Source organism: Octodon degus, unplaced genomic scaffold (genome assembly GCF_000260255.1).
Source record: "Octodon degus isolate 3935 unplaced genomic scaffold, OctDeg1.0 scaffold00334, whole genome shotgun sequence".
Classification (NCBI taxonomy): Eukaryota; Metazoa; Chordata; class Mammalia; order Rodentia; family Octodontidae; genus Octodon; species Octodon degus.
This window is the reverse complement of record NW_004524910.1, coordinates 436,295-454,380: the sequence shown is the minus strand read 5'-3', so window position 1 is coordinate 454,380 and position 18,086 is coordinate 436,295. Positions and strand designations below refer to the sequence as shown.

Sequence of the window (18,086 nt, the reverse complement as noted above, 5' to 3'; positions counted from 1 at the left end):
TATATATAGTGTAAGAAGTCAGAAATGACCCTCTTCCCCAAACTAGGGACTGCTTTCACACTGAGCCAAGTACAAAACTGGTAAGTGGATGTGTGATTATGTCAAGAGAGGAGGTGAAACTACATTTATTCACAAACACAGAAAAGTGAATTATGTATGGAAGCTGCCACATTTGAAAAGCAGTTTGGCCTTACAGTATTTAGTTACTAATCTAGGAGTAGAGATAGCAGGAGTTGGGGCGCAGTGTTCAAAAATTTCCCAAGACAGGTAATAAATGATGACCTACTCATGCAACAGGATGCTAAATAGTGATGAAAGTAATAAGCTGCTACCTCATTCAAAACATGGATGAGGGGCCGGGGAGATAGCTCAGCAGAATAAGCACTTACCTGGCAAGCGCAAGGTCCTGAGTTCAGTCCCCGGTTCCTCACAAAAAAAAAAAAAAAAAAAAAGTGGATGAATCTTATGAATACTGATACATAAATGAAAGTCACAAAAGAATGCATACAATTCCATTCATATGAAATTATAAAAAATCCAGCAAAAGCATATAATACTTAAAATATAGTTATTAAAAATAAAAAGCACTAAAATGATTTTTAAAATGCTAATAAAGTGGGTACTTCCAAGAGAGGGAGATGGGTTGTACATGGGGTCAGGCAGTGGAGAACAACTCATGCGCTGAGGTGTAATTAGTGATTATATGCACATTCATGTTATACATTTCCTTTACTCTTTTCTGTATATATGGCACATCGCCTAACAAAAATTAAAAAGCAAACCAACAAAAAAAAATATTAAGAGAAAGAGGAGAAAAAAGAAGAGGAAGATGAGCATGTGTGGGGTACATAGTTCACTAACTTGAATAGTCATAAATATGGAACTATAGCTTTAGAGCACCGAGACAATTTTTTTCATCCAATTATTTTTTCATTTTTTTTTCTTGATTTGAAGCACTAAGAGCTTCTGATTTGGCTGCTCCTAGTTCTGTAGTTTTAAACTTCCTTACAGATTTCTGGATGCTAAAATGGCAATGTAAAACTTGAGTAAATCTAAAATGTTTCTTGCTGATTAGTATTACAAGTATTTGAAAGAAACTTTCATGATCTTTGATGAAGCTACTTTGCTTCTTATTAATGCAATAGAAGCATTTATCAGGTTAGATATAATGAAAAAGTATACTAAAAAAAATACTCAACAGTAGAAAAGAAGAGACAGGAAAAGAAATATTGTGGGACTGTCCTGCTTCAAGGTTGTATATGATGAGATTTTTGGACTTATGTGCAAACATGAGAAGCATAGAATTCTTTATCCTATTTTTTAAAATATAATCTAATTTTTAAATGTTTTTTATCATATTATGTAGGGACTTAAAGTTCAACATATCAATACTTGATGAAAAATACCTGTTCCTTATTATGCCTAAGATGTTTGAAATGCAGTGAGATAGTGAGGTTAAGATTGATAGCCTAAATCGTTTGATAATAACAATAAGCTTTTCTTCTGGATGGTTAACAACCTAAGTTTGCAGACCAAAATTAGAGAAAAAGGAGGGATATAAGGAAAGCCAACATTTTGGCCCTAGCCTTCTACGGTCAATTAAGACTCAGGACATATGAGAACTTGTACTGTAACGTCATGTACCTCAGTAGTGTACCAAATTTTCTGATCAAGAAGATTATGGGGCCAAAGAGGAAAGTGATCGATGACATAGAGTGGGCCTAAGGAGAGTCACATGGGGAGAAGACACTCTCTCAGGCTTTCACAGAGAGCACATTGGCCAAGCAATGGCCGTGACTCATCCACATGGCTGCACTGATAAAGGTTCTACAATCTGAGGTATAGGATCTCAGGACAAATCCTGAGGGCATTTCACTGACCTTCTCAGACCAAAAAGCTACAACTCTTGTTGCATAGGTCCTGCTTTACCTTGGTCTTAACTATCCAGTAGAAAAGTATGAAGACGAAATATAAGAAATAAAGCCATGCTGTTTAGTTGAGCTGTGGGGGACTGAGGTCAATAATTTCTGACATTGCCAGTTAAACAGAAGACCCAATGCTATTATGGGCTACTGGACTCTTAGAATATTTTGCTGAGTTTACACACCTATAATATTCAATAACGGAACTTAGAAAAAATGGGGTATACCGATAAATGATAAATGTCCATTTTGTATCTGTGTATTCAAAGAGGTTGGGATAGATATATAGTTGCATTCTCTTAATGAATAGAATGATTTGTTCTAATGGGTTTGTAAATAGGATCACAAGTCCGCATCTTGTACAGCAATTAACCACTAAGAAGAATATATGCAGTGTATTATTTGTTGAAACTGTACTTCCGATTTGATTTGAAACTGTCTCATTGCTATCTGTTTATCAATAAAACTTTGAAAAAAAACAGTAGAAAAGAGACGATGCTATCAAATCTGTCACTCGCTATGTCCCACTCACTAACCACCCCAAGTAAATTGACTTATTGTTCTAAAAGGAAAAATCAATGATAAATATATACTTCACACAATTGACAAGATTGGTGGAGGAAGTGTTATGATTTATAACACTAGAATAGATAAGCATTAGAAAAGCATAATATATAGTCAGGAAATATTTTTCAAAGTTTGAGCAGCATGATTACTGCATTTTTTTTGAAGTGGTCAGCACGCAAAAGATTTGCCATGAGGAAAAAAAAAGATAATGAACAAGATGCATGCCTAAAATGAAGCTTTAAAGAATAGCTCAACATAGCTCACTATACACAGAACTGATGAAAACTATTTAAAATATGGAAGAAAACTTGAGAACATGAAAAATACATGTAAAATGAACTCCCCCAGAAAAACCAACATCAGAAAAACAAAATCAAAGTAAAAAATAAACATTTCTGAGACAGTGCTTGAATTTCCAGAGAGGAATGTCTCACTTTACTCACAATCACATATAAGTTTTTTTAAAGTATTTAGTACAGGGTATACTGGGTCTCACTACACAGATCAGACTCCTACTGATCCTCCTGTTTTAAGCCTCCCAAGGGCGGGGATTACCGGTGCATGCCACTGGTTGTGTCTCAGCACATCTCAGGGGCAGGGCTGGCATGGCACACCAGGGGGATAGAATTCCAGTCCCTGCATCTGCCTAAGCAGATGCTTTAGTCACTAAGCTATCTAGCTGTCCCCACATATAATTTTTAAAATGATGTATGTTCATAAAACTTATGAATTTAAGGTCTAAAAAATAAATCCTATCAGTCTCTGAATAGGAAGAAAAGATTAAAAAGAAAGGAAAATGACCTGTTTGCCTCAGATTTCTGCCTCACAGTAACAAAAATATGGTAGAAGACAATTGAGTACTGGCTACAGAATCTTGAAAAAAATAGGGATATCAAACTTTTCTATTTGGTCAAGCAAGAATTCTGAGAATTCACTGAAAGACATTGTGGATCTTATCTCTCAGAAAATGTATCAACCACATTTCCATTCCTAAAAGTTAGCAAACAGATAAATGTGATACATTCATAGCAGACCACTTTAGGAGACCACAAAATAAAATTTTAAAAACAAAACATAGTAAGAGGAAAGATGGTACTTTAAAGTTGGCAGTATTGGAAACAAAACAATCTAGATAATTTTTAACTATCCTAATAGACTTGAATGCAACAAATCACTATTTTGACAAAAGTTATATAATATAAAACAATTGTAAGAGTTTGAAATCCCAGTTCACTGAAAATTATAAAGCGAGAAGCACAAAAACTAGGGAATAGAAACATTCTAGTTGACTTGTTTTTATGAGGGAATTTTTTAAAAAATCATTACTGACATTGGAAGTATAGGTTTTTTCTTACTTCCAAAGAAATAAAGCAGCAAATAATCAAGTTATCAGTAAATAATTATACTTCCTCTCCTAAAATTCATTTTTAACAAGCTTTATTTCATTTGTCCATATTTAAGCCCATATTAAATAAGTCTTATTTCTTACTTCTTTTTAATTAACTATTTAAGAATGTTATAAGCTTATGTCCTAAGATAAATATACTTGTTACATTTTTTGGTTTATTAAGGATTTCTGTCAAAAAATGTATGCTAAATTTATTAATGCTTCATTGCAGTCTATAGAGATATTCTATTATGATAGAACATCTACTATTCTATGACTTTTATAGAAGAGTAATAGATTTTATAAAAATCAGTTTTATAAAACTATATTATTTGTTCTAGCAAAATTTCTCTAAGCAGGTTGTGGGGTCCAATTTGCTATTGAGAACATATTTTACCTTTATTTATGGTTGAAAAGTACTTCTACCTTTGTCAGTACTTGTATCTTTGCCAGAATTTAGTATTGTTTATACAGGCTTATAAAAGGAACTTTGACACTATTTTAAAAAATAATTTAAAAGGCCTTCCACAACAACAACCATTGAAGAACAGAACCACGGCCCTCTGCTATCACATGGCCATGGGCCTCAACAAGGGCCACAATATGAGTAAGAATGTGAGCAAACCAAGGCACAGCCACCGTTATGGATACCTTACCAAACACCCAGTTCATGTGGGACATGATCCAGGAGGTGCCACGTGGGGCTTTGCCCCCTACAAGCGGCATACCATGGAGTTGCTCAAGGTCTCCAAGGACAAACGTGCCCTCAAATTCATCAAGAAAAGGGTGGGGACACGGATCCATGCCAAGAGGAAGCACGAGGAGCTGAGCAACATGCTGGCTTCTGTGAGGAAAGCAGCTGCCAAGGACTGAGCCCCTTGAGAATAAAGCTTTGCAGAAAGTTAAAAAAAAAAAATTAAAATGACTGATATAGACATGGGAATTATTTATTTAAAATCTAAAATTAAGTGAACTTTAAGATAATTCATAGATCTTTTTTTTTTTTTTTCTTGAGACAAAGTCTCACTATGTATTTCAGAGTGGCTTTGAACTCACTATGTAACCTAGGTTGGCCTCAAACACAGTGATCCTCCTGGTTCAACTTCTCAAATGCTGGGATTACAGGCATGCACCACCATGTCTGGACTCTTTCACAGGTTTTCAACACTATTATCTTATTTATATATCCTATTTATTCTTGAGCCTATTTCTACAATTTATATTTTTCTGTTAAATACTACTTTACTGAAAGCACAGAGGAGAAACTCAGGCAGAGCTTGACCCACACCCTTAAAGACAGACACAATACTACAGAGACAAGAAGCCATAGATCATGCTAGACCATGTGCATGCTACACTGATGAAATGATGCAAATAGAACTCCAGCTATCTCCGGAGGGTCTACCTATAGTACTCAGCCAGGTATTAATCCATGCACATGTGTAAAGAAAATATCTGTGACTGAGAAAAGAGGCACTCTAAATCATTAAGAGAACAGAATCTGACCCTCATGCAGGGCTAGGAATAGTGTGTTTTGACAGTATTGGATTAGCCCTAGACTGGGCATAGCTCCAACTTCTATTTTTAATTTTATACTTTTTGTTCAGGTTAGCCAAAAGTTATATCCTTAAGGAGCCAAGGCCTAGTTAATTCCATCTCTCCTGGGTACCACTGTGGGCCTATGAATGTGGCTGCTTAAAAACATGTATAAAATCAGATAAACGTTCTAGCAAAATATATCCCTCCCCCAAGGTTCATAAATCTAGCTTTGTGACTAATCCTTCCCAGAACAAATGAAGCACAGATATTTAATCCAAATATATTAGTTACATGTGAATTGTTTACTCCAGCAGAAATAATAAAAATAGAGCAATGTTATTACCGAGAATATAAAATACATTTGGTGAAAACTAATCTTAGTTTTCAATTTTGGTATATCAAATGATCACAATATTTATGGCTTCTTTTTTGATTCAGTTATATTTTTGAAGTTCAAGAAAACTTCACTTGCACATAAAAAAGACAACAGCTTTATCAAGATCCTACTTTTGCCCTCTCTTAAGGTTCAATTCTAGTTTTCAATTTTTCTTTTATTACAAAGCACAAAACTATTTCTGGGCCAATGTGAAGTGTTTTCATTTGTACTCTCATGTGAATTGGGCTGCAATTGCTAGTTTTGGGGGGGATGCCCCAGTGAACCGAGAAATACTAAAATGGAGAGAACACAATTAGCATCTCATATCTGCATTTGAGCTATGCTCAGGTAGTTTCAAGTGTTGAAATAATATTTACTAAATCTAATGAACAGGAGACTGGAGACAACCCTAAGCATTCAATGGTTCCCTGTCACAAGGGATTAGGAATGGTTCCTTCCTAATACCTCATTTCTCCTTCATGGGTTGTTGTCTTAGAAAGCACTAAGCATCTGCCCACACTAAGTATAGACACTTGCTACTCTACACTTCTCCTAATTTAAAATATCATACAATCATTTATTTTCCCAAGTCCCTGATTTTGATGGTGATACCCATAATATTATCAACTGTACAAATACAGTTTAGAATCTCATCCAAATTGACTACAATCTGGAGAAAAAGATTTAGATTTCCAGAACAACTAAAAGGCTAAAGCCATATATTGTTTTTATGACTTTAATAATCACATGAGAAACAAATTTTTAAAATATATAATGACTGAGGCCAGGTATGGTGGTACATGTCTATAATCCCAGCATTTGGGAGGCTGAGGTGAGAGGATCAACACTAATTCAAGGTCTGTCTAGACCGCATAGTGAGTTCAAGGCCAGTCTGAACTGCACAGTAACCAAAATAACAACAATAATAAATGACTGAGTTCCATGAACAAATTCAACACTAGAGGCAAAATCCTATCACTTATCCTGATATTCTTGGAAAAATAAGATAACTAATTACAACAGATGGAGTTATCAAACAGAGGTAAAATTCGGACATCTTATGGCTTACAATCTCATACCAGATAGAAATCATTGAGTCACTGCCTGTAAGGTAGTTGGGAAAATGAAATGTTGATATGACTAAGTGGTAGAATGTTTCTAAGAAAAGTTTACCTGCAAGTTATATCCAAACAACTGCCACAAGAAAACAGCAAAAAAAAAAAAAAACAAACAAACTGTAGCCCACCCTTCAACTGTGACAAAACTAAGATTGTTTCCAGATTGATAATCAAGAAACACCGTATTTTTCATCACATATATATCAATTTAACATTCATTGTGAAATTTCTTAGCTCAAAACAGCTTTCACTGTTGGTTGATAAGATACTATAGCAATGTGAATGATAAAATTGAGACTAGGCAGTGCCTAGCAAGTTAACCCAAATATTTTTGTTTTCCTTTTATCCCACCCATTTCTATTTCCATAAAGGAAGTTGAAATGCGAGTTATAAGAAGATACTTACAAATTAGATGAAACTATATATTGCATGCGCTTTATTTTTATTAATCTACATACTATTTTAAAATGTGTTTCTTCTTAGTAAATATTTCTCTCGTAATTCTACATGGTATTCTTTTATTAACTGAGAATTCTTCTCATTTAGACATTTTTTCTTAGAAAAGGCTAAAAATGGAATCACTTGAACTAGCATTTAAAATGAAAATAGAGAACTGGGATCTTATGCTATGATTTGCTTGTCCAGGTGGCTTTCAGGCAATATAACCAAGAACTTCATAACAATGGGGTTTAGAGTCCCAATTATCAGATTAAAATTGTCCTATGAAAATTTTATCATTTTATCACAGAAAATCACTTGCTTCTCTAGGTCTAATTTTCCTCATCTATAATGTAGGTATAAAAATGATACTTATTTCATAGACTCATTTGGAAGATTCTGTGAGTTATTTATTTCACTGCCTGGTCAGAACAATCACACAGAAAATCTAAGTTATTTCTATCACCAACATTAGAATTAGAAAGGAGCCTTCAAGGTAAAGTAAATCAAATTTGTTTTTTTTTTTGTCTCTAAATCTCCTTTTTGAATAATAATAAGGCTACACAGATTAAATGATTGTCTATTTTCCAATAATAATGTTGTCTGAAACACATACCATTTTAAAAAAACTGAGCAGCCCTTAAAATGTTAACTTCTGATGTGAATTTAGTTTCATTTAAAAAGTTTAAAGTGATAATCTACACATTGACAAATCCCCCCAAAGTCATCCAATATTTTACTGTCATAAAACTTGTATTTGTTATTTCCTCCCTGTGATAAGCATGCAGAGGATGGCACTCCCTTGATAAGGTTACATTAGATGGCAAAATTGTTACATTGCTATCGTACAGTAATTCATAGTATAGTTGTACATAAGGCTGCATAGCACACTGAAAAAAGGAAATCTCTAGCTTCCAACAACTAAGCCAAGTTATAAAAAAGGCCTGTAAGGGAGACATGTGACATGAAATTGACGAAGTCTCTATGAACTGACAGCAGACTTGGCAGATAGGAAAGAGGGACCACAATCCACAAAAACGATAAATAATAAACTGTGAGGTTCATGTAGATGCAGTTAGTTTGAATTCTCATGCAATCAAAAATGTATATGTAACTATTAATATTTCTTTTGCTACTGTGCTTTGAGAAATATTGGGGGCCTTCGTAGTCTAAGTACCTGCCTGGCAAACGCAAGGACCCGAGTTCAATCCCCAGCACTGTATGCTGTGCCAGTCTGGAAAACCTCGTTGTGCTTAGCAGCCTACCAAGCTGGGTGAGGTGGTGCATGCCTACTAACCCCAGCGTTTGGGAGGCTGAGACAGGAAGTTCACTACAAGTCTGAGCTGTGTAGCAAGACCCTGTAGCAAATAAATAAATAATCTTCCTAAAATGAAGATTATATTAAAACATTCTTATTTTCTTCTGAACTTTTTTTTTTCATTTTTTTACACTTAAAATGTATTTCAGTTTTGAAAGGTTAAAAGTTTTACAGATGGGTAGTAGAACGTAACAATGGATATATTTAATTTCACTGAATTTGTACACTTAAAAATGGTCAAGATGGTAGGACTGGGATATAGCTCAGCAACATGAGTGCCTGCCTGGCAAGCACAAGGTCCTGAGTTTGATCCCCAGTAAAAAAAAAAAAAAAAAATGGTCAAGATGGGGAACTCTATGTGTATGTTGCTACATTTTAAAAAATAAATTCTGCCCAAGAAAAAATTTGGTCCACCTATAACTTATTTAAAAATTTAATGACAATATGAGATTACTTTATCACTCTTACAAAGTAGCCAATTCATTCAGCAAAAATTGTCCTACTAATTTGAACACTTGTATGAATTTATAATATATTTCTGTATTTCCAACTATACATAGAGCTCAGCATCAGATTAGATGAAGATTTCCAGTTGCTTCTGTTTAATTCTCCTCATACCCAGAAAAATGACTTAAACACCACCTCAGTCAGAATGTACTCAGGCCCTAAAGCCCAAGTTCTATGGGACAGTTATAGAGACACAAATGAAGCTGAAATCTTTAAGCTTTTAGTGACATCTAGTGGAATATTTTAATAGGTAACTTTTGCTAGGAAGTATACTTTATCACATAGAGCCGCTCAGCTTCATAAGTCAGTGAGACAACCTTAAACATTCAGGTTATTGCACATGTGATAAATCTCTGCCTCCAAGATTGCCCTCTGGCCCAGTGTTCAGGTGTCAGGAAGCAGCACAGTCACGTGCACCTCAAATCATCACTACTGCCCACAAGTTCCAATGGCTTCTGGTTAGCATTGGAATAAAGTACATTAGAGTTACCAAGATGAAAAATGAAATCAATAAAGATAAGGACTTTGGTAAAAGTAACTACGAACAGAAATGAGTGAATGTATAGTTTAGCAGTGCAAGGTCCTGAGTTTGATTTCTGGTCTGAAAAAAAAGGAAGGGGGAAAAGGAAGGGAGGGAGGGTGGGAAGGAAGAATGGAAGAAATGAATCTAGTGTATTTAAAAAGATAGCCAACACTAAAGTGGAGCTTCTTCAGTAAAAATCTCAAAATTCACATTCTCTGAAAAGCGTTCTGCTAATTAGAGTTACTTAACATGTCACCCATGTTTTTTTTTTTTTTTTTTTTTTTTTTTTTTTTGGTCATTTTGAAACAAGGTCTCACTACAGTTCAGGCTGGCCTTGAGCTCACTATGTAGCCCAGGCTGGTCTTGAACTCCCAAAGATTCTCGTGCCTCAAGTTCCTGAGTGCTGGGATTACAGAGTGCACCACCACACCCAGTGCCCATGTCTTTCTTGTAGCCTCTTTGTTTTACATTCAGGTAGGTTGATGCAGAACAACCTGTTATTCACACTAAATTGTGACTGCCTTTATGATAAAGTGTTAGGTCCATCTTACAATCAAATCAAATAGCTTTTTCTTTCCAGTACTGCAGATTGAATTGTAGGCCTTGCACTGAGCAACTACTTCAGCCCTTTTATAATTTTTTAAAAGAGGGTCTCATTAAGTTGGTAAATTATGACCCACTTGCTCCACCTTTCCAGAGTACTGGACTTACAAGTCTTGTGGCACCAGACTTGACTCCCTGAAACCTTTGAAGAGTTTTTTTGCAATATTGGGTGTGAGACTTTAAAAGAGTGACTGGAGTACTTATAGTACATGCCAGGTTAGTAATCAAGCCAATCTATGACTACTTCCCTGCTGCTATACTTTACAGACACAGTCTCATTTTTTCTTATTTGTTGACTCATGTTTTTGTATTTGCCCCTGCTTTCCTGGTAATCAACTTCAAAGTACAACCTTAAATTTGTAGTATTAGTGATCCATCTGCATTTCTTTACCTTGATCTATATAAACTAAGCAAAAACTGGATGTCAAAAGAAAACAGCACAGTGGGCAATAGCTCAGCAGCATAAGGACCTATCTGGCAAGCACAAGGTCCTGAGTTCAATCTCTGGTACCAGAAAAAAAAAAGTCATTCACGGAGAACTAAAAACTCATTAAAAAGAAAATAAATCCTTCAAAACAGAACAGCACTAAAAAATGATCTTTATTCAATGAGAACTACATGTGTTCTCATTTAGTTTCACAGAAATCTAACATTTAACTCATCCTTTATATCAATTTTCACTTCAAGATTACATCTGTTTTATATTATAGAAACAACCCCTGAAAGTATAGCCTTTGATGTTCATACTAAACCATATCTTAACTACTGTATCTTATGAAACTGTTATCTAGTCTATAAGACCTCATCATAGTTAAAATTTTATATTTTTGTATATTTGAACCAAAGTTTACTTTCCGTTTTTGAACCGTATGCTTTCATTGCTCAGCTAAAATTTTTCTAAATCTAACTCTTGGCAATTTGGCCTTTCAGAAAAGGATCGCATTTCTGCAAAGTTCACTGCAAACTGATTATGCCTATGTTTTAATGCAGTCAATCACAGCTCTACCGCCTGGACTATGGTTGCTCACAGCTATAATGTGCATGCCTAATCATGAAAATTGCTACAAGTTTGCTACAGCATACAACCACAATTTCAAGACTCTGACCTGAGTCCCTCAATTTAGAAAATGTGCGTTTCACAGTAACACCTTCTTTGCAGGTCCAATTTACTTTCTATTGCCTTAGCCTTTTCCAGCTACTGACAGCTGAGCTGACCAAAAACCTCCACCAGGAGGCTTGTGTCCCATTTTCAACTACTCTGCAGTACAGCAGAAGTTATTACCATGACCTCAATTCTTTCGCTTATGACTATGGTCTCTAGTTGCATACATTTACCTATATAAGCCATCTCATTATCTCCCTAGTGCTAGAAACTGAAAAAGTAAATAAGAAGCAAAAGGTACAATAGATACTGTGAAAGAGAAAGAAACTAATCAAAAGAAAAGAACTGGAGTGGAGGAAAGGAGAAAAGAAATATATTAGTTCATTGAAAGGCAATTACTATTTATATTATTTGATCACTATACTACATGCCTGTATCTGGTAATCTGAGCAGTTACTCTGAAGATAACAATAGGCAATATAATAACCATTGTTACTCTCCTATCATGTTTTGAAATTCTGTATCATTTTTACTATTTATCTTTAAAATTTAAAAAAAGACCTCAATTCTTTCAAACTCCTAACTCTAAGTACTGAGTGACAAGAGACTTATAGTCAAGGCTTTACCATGAAATATTAGGCATAATCCCTAATTATGCCAGGTAAAGCTGTTATTTCCTACATTACGGAACTCAGGTGCCCCATAGCACAAATGCAGAAGTTTCTCTTCCAATCTTGTTATGTTTCTGTGCGTATCCCTCAAACACATCCAGGCAATCAGCACTTGCTTCTGCTGTCTATGAGTCTTCAGTGAAAATGAATCTAACAGGCAAGTATAGGTGCATCTTGCTGTCTGCCTTGATGGCATGTTTGATATGTGGTTGATACTGCATCAATATTTAACATTAGATCAAATAAGTAAACGGACAATCTCACAAAGGAGGCATTCTTGTCCCTACTTTGTAACTAAAGGAAACAAAGCAGAGTAGATAAGAAACCTGAGATTCATGGGAGACACAGCATTTGAGGGATTTCTTTAGTGCACTAAGCTCTGGATCATTAATAATTATCACATCGTAAAATCTAGTCACTGCAGTAGGTAGTTTATTTGTAGGGTAAAATTGAACCTATATTTATTATGTCAGACAGTAATTTAAAACCCTGTAAGATTTTAATAAATCAAGGTCATAGTATTTATTTCCAGTTACCTCATTTCATATTCATTAGGAATTGGATACTGAGCCAGCTGCTTGAAGTCTTAGCATCCCTTGCAATTATGAGGTAAAAAAGAGACAGTAGAAAATAAATTGGGATTGAAAACTGATCTACATCTGTAAGATTACAAACTGGGAGTTTATTGAAATTGAATGGGGGCTGGAGAGATGGCTCAGTGGTCTAAGGCACCTACTTAGAACAAGCTTGGCAAAGCATCAGGGACCACGGATCAATCCCCCAGCACCACATGCCAGCCAGCCCCGCCCCCTGGTGGGCTGAGCTGGCCACACACACACACCTCTCTCTCTCTCTCTCTCTCTCTCTCTCTCTCTCTCAAATAAATAAAAATAAAAAAAAGAAATTGAATGGTAAGTTCCACAGAGCTGTACTGAGTGCTTTATATAATCACATATAAAACTTCATAAATTTTGAGAACTAGTTTGGCCAACACTATTTACATATGAAAAACTAAAAATTAAAAACTTTTAATGGCCCAAACTACATAAATAAGCAACAGAATGGGGACCCATATACACAACTACATGATGTTACTTTTCTACTAAGCAAAATGAGAATGTACACTATTTATTACAAACGTTTTTCCTAAAAATTTCCTAGTAAGGTTTCAGATTTCTCATTTCACTTCAGCATTTTTGGAAGTATAATAGCTGGATACATTCAATGGAATTATCATTGCTCTACAGTTCTTCTAGAGCTATTTTAACTTGATAACCACATCCAATAGTGCTTAAAACTACTTAGAATCTTTTTAATATCATTCTTAGATAATACTACCCTGTAAGAAAATTAACTTCAGAATCAAGTTTCAGTTAGTCCTTAAATATGCCTCAAAGAGAAAAAACATTTGTGGTAATATAGCAATTCCCCCCCATCCAACCAACACTGTTAAGGAAAATCACTGTTTAAGTCTAGGCTAAAAGGGAGATTATTATAGAAAGCATGTAACCTGAAAGTTGACAAATGTGTAAAAGCCCCAAGTTAGGAGTAATAGAAGCAGGAGTTTTTACCCTCTTACCTATCCTGAGGCAAGGGAAAAGAGCCCTTTCCTTTTGGAAAAAGGAATTCTTAGCCTAGGTTGCTTTAGATAGCCTAAGGAGCCACAGCAGGTTTCCACTTGTCCTTAGAATTTTATTAAAATGCTTAGCTCTCACCTGGTGAGGAAATATTCAGTAATATTGTTAGCTGTCTCATAGGTAGTTTGGATGCTCCAGGAACCATTTTGGACAGAAGAAATGTGGAAGACATATGGTAAGCTGAGAAAAGCTCAATGCTGAAAAGGATTTTAGTTGATACAGATTGCTTAAAATTTATTCAGTGTTTGAGTCCTGGGAAACATCTAATACAGTCACCCTCTCATTTAAAAAAACTTTATGTTCTCAATTGAATAGCTCCCTTTCTCATTTTCTTTCCTTCACAGATTAATACATCATTTCAATAAACCTAGGATACATATGGCAGGAGGGATTTAGAGGCTTGGTATGCTATAACCTCTTGAACTCATCTAAGCACTAATGTCTTTTATTTCCAAATGTCTATAACCTCATTTGTTTGCTTAAAACTTATTAATCATTTCAAAAATGAGATGCTTACCAGTCGAAAGCCTTTTACACTAACTGGGGAGTTTTTCATTATTCTTATGCTTCAAAATAAGCAAAACAGGGAGAAACTACAACTTTAAAATTTGGCTCTTAGATACCTAATTTCTACTGTTGAGGTTACAACTGGCTGGCAATAAGCAAAGCCTAGGGTTGAAAGGGTCTAGAAACAAATAGAAGAAATGATTAAAGAATAAAGAGGGGCTGGTGAGATGGCTCAGTGGTCTAAAGCACCTACTTAGAACAAGCTTAGCAAAAAGCACAGGGACCGCAGTTCAATCCCCCAGCACCACATGCCAGCCAGCCCCGCCCCCTGGTGGGCTGAGCTGGCCACACACACACACACACATAAATAAATAAAATTAAAAAAAAAGAATAAAGATGGAGAATTACTCTGGAAATATACTACGTCTGAAAGTTTCAGAGTAATTTTTTTTGTATATAGTTACTTAATTCTGGGTGCTTGTACTAAGTTATGGCTTTTGTACTAAAATTTCTATAAAACATTTTCATAGAATAAGAGATGCCAATGTACAGACCACAGTAATGTATTAACCATTTTTGCTGAAAATTTATTTTTAACCATGAGATTCAGCTAAAACTCTTTCATCCTATCTCCTTTCCTCACACTTTTTGTGAATCACTCCATATTTTTACTATTTATGCAATTTTTCACTTTTATCAAACAAGTATTTTAATACTTACCCACATTGATACGTAAGGATCTGAATGATTCACATCAGCCTCTTATTGAAGTCCAGTATAAAAATATATCTATGGTGTACTCCAGGTGGGCTGTTTATATTTTAACATTCAAAGAATATTGTACAGATCAGTTTTGTGCATCTCTCTGTGTGTGCATGTGCAAAGGTTCTCTGGGTTCTAATTTCTGGGTCATAAAGTATGAACACTCCAAATTTTACTAGGCACTGGCAAATTGCTTTCAAAATCATTTTATCAACTTACATACCTACCAGAGGGCATCAGTTCCTTTGCCAATTTAAAAAATCTTTTTCTGTAATGATCTTTAAGCACTATTTCAATGCATTCTTCCAATTTAACATTTCATTTTGTTAATACTACCTTTCAACGTATCTGAGTAGTATGAAAATTTTAATCAATGTTTTTTTCCAAAATTTTTACTTTTTAATGTCTTAAAAACAGGAACTCTGTATGTCAGGGTAGTAAATGCATTTCTTCTTTATTTTCTTCTAAGTGTTTAAAAAATTTCCTCTTCACATTGTTTTCAAATCATCTAGGTTGTATTTCTGTGTGTTGTGAATCTCATTCCATCTTTTTTTGTGAAGATACTCATTTTTAAAAGTCCATTTTTTCACCATTATTTAAAAAACTACCTGTCACATACCATGTTTTCATCTATAAGTCTGTTTGTAGGCTCACAATGTTGGTTTACTAGTTTATCTGTCCTTATCTGATGAAATTGTAAGGTTTAAATTACCAGAGGTTTGCAGTAATTCTTGATACCTGATGGGGAAGGCCTGTTTCTCAAAATGGCATTGGCTCTTGTTTATTCCACCATGTATATTTTAGGATTAGCTATGTCTCCCATTAGTGTCTCTTTTCAGTGTCTTTTCTTTACATACCATGTTTCTTAGTAATCTGTGGTGAAATGAAGCTTTTTTTTTTTAATCTTTTGTGGTTGGTTTTACCAAATCTTTCACTTACTATTCCATCATTGATCAACAATAAGCGGTCTGAGGGCAGGGAACTGTGTGTGGGGAAAACATATGTTGTAACTTCATCTGAAGTTGTATTGCTTTTTCAAATTAATTTGGTCAGGTTGAGAATAGTAATGATAAAACCGTCCTAACCATCGAAGAAACATGAATCTCCATTTTTTTTTTTTTTGTCCTTTAGTAAAGATTAACACCTTTTCCATAAAGGCCTTAAGTATTTTTTGCTATATTCCTGGATTTTTAAAAACTGTCTGATGCATTTCATCTTCTGGGCCACTATTTTGTCAAAAAAAAAAAAGTTTTAGAAATGTGTGTTGCGCTCAGAACTCTTTGTGTATTTTTATTCAGGCATTTGTTTCCTCCAACAATTATGCTAAACACCAATTACCTTTCTCTTAATTAGGGGTACTCCATGGGTGCCAAATAAAAAGATGTTTCTTTCCTTAAGCTTGGGGTAAAAAGAAACTTTTACACTCCCCTTGAAGCATCTAGGAAAAAGTATTACTGATCTTTCTTTGTTTACTCCCTTCTCACTGTAAGAGTAAGGAAAATGGGAACTTCAGCTCATGTCTATGTGTGGACAGGAAGACACTACCCCTTCATACCAGTTTGAGATCCTAGTGTGGCTGAAATGCCAATCCCTTGGAGGTATTCTCTACAACCTTTGCTTTTGAGAAGCAGGTCACATTTGATCCCTGCACACCTTGGGGAAGAAGAACAATCTCCACAGGGACCAGGAGCTTGGAGTCAGAAAGTCATCATCATTCTAAATCCACCACAGGCACATTTTTTTTGTTTTAATAATCTTTAAAACTTTGTTAGTGGTATGGAAGAAAATTCTATCAGTTGATTTTTTTTTTTTTATGCTTAGTTTCCAGCTTTATGGTAGGTTAGCCAATTTTTAAGCTTAGTATTCCATTGTTGTTTAAAATAGATGAGTATTTTTTAGGGGCTAAACTCTGCTGATTCCCCCCAAAAAAGGCAAAAAAGCAAATTATAGCCAGCACTATCCATCCACTTTTTTAAGACTTACTGAGTGCATAAAACTTTGTTTTTTCAAATCTAAGTGACTTTTGGTGGTGGTGGTTTTTAATGCTCCAAACACTGAGAATCCTCTAAAAACCTAAAATTGCATAACATATACCAATCCCTCCCACTCGTATCCTAAAAACATAGTTGTTTTAAATAGGTAAAATGATCCATTTTCCATTCTGGATAGGCAGACGATTGTTTGTTTTTTAAATCTCAAATTGCTTGCCTCATTTATCAGAAAAAGTTTAAAGACACTTTTAGGAGAATTTCTATTTCAAAATAGAAGACAGCACGCAGGTTCAAATCATACTTTTAACATGAGCTTGTTGAAAGAAACTTTTAACAATTCCAAAAAGAATTAAACGAGTTTTAACTATGTTCCTCTCGAAAGATAAAAAAGGAGAGGAAGTTTAACAGGAATTTCGTAAACGGTAAAACAACTCTTCTTTTGTACTACTACTTCGCAGCCACCACAGAACAGGTTCTTGTCTAGAAAAGACTCTGGTCCCAAATCTGTTCTTGCTCAGTACCTGCTCCGGACGCCGCCTCTCTCGGCACGGCTCCCCAGGCGACCTCCTCTGGGGGGCGCCCTGCGGCCCGACCGGCTATAGGACTCCCGCTCGGGCGGGTAGCCCCTTTCCATGGGCGGGGGGAGCCCGCGGTCGCGGCCCCCCGAGTAGCGCTCGCCGCGACCGCCACCGCTGCCGCCGCTGTAGCCATCGCGGTAGTTGTCGGGAGACCAGCCGCGGTACTCGTCGTAGCGGCCTCCGCCGTAGGATGGCTGCGGGCCACGCGTGGGGGCGGCGCCGCGCGGGTCACCGTAGCTCTCAAAGTTGTCTCGGTAGGAGCCTCCACTCAGGTGCTCGCCGTAGTCGCGGTCGCGTCCCCCGTAGCCATCCCGGTCGCAGTAGCCTCTCGACGGGCAGTCGTCGCGGGCGCTGGCGTGACCGTAGTCGCGGTAGCTGTAGTCCCGCGGCGAGGCAGCGAAGTCGCGGGGCTCGCGGGCGGCCCCGTAGTCTCGGCCCGAGTAGCTGTCCCGGGGCGAGTAGCCGCCCTCCCGCGGGCCCAGGTAGGGGTCGCGGCGCGGAGGCGGCTCCCGGCGCGCCGGGCCCGCGTAGCCGTCCCTC

General features: G+C 36.3%; 1 protein-coding gene and 1 pseudogene across 1 annotated transcript in view; one reads left to right on the top strand and one right to left on the bottom strand.

Moving 5' to 3' along the window:
* Positions 1–11,619, top strand: part of LOC101567354 — a 21,337-nt pseudogene extending 9,718 nt beyond the window's left edge.
* A 5,863-nt stretch (positions 11,620–17,482) lies between these two features.
* The window catches only part of Rbmxl2 (RNA binding motif protein, X-linked like 2), a 1,300-nt gene continuing 696 nt past the window's right edge, over positions 17,483–18,086 (bottom strand). The window contains exon 2 of the mRNA XM_004647875.2: positions 17,483–18,083. Coding sequence (XP_004647932.1) covers positions 17,483–18,083 — 601 coding nt within the window. The remainder of the gene's footprint in view (positions 18,084–18,086) is intronic.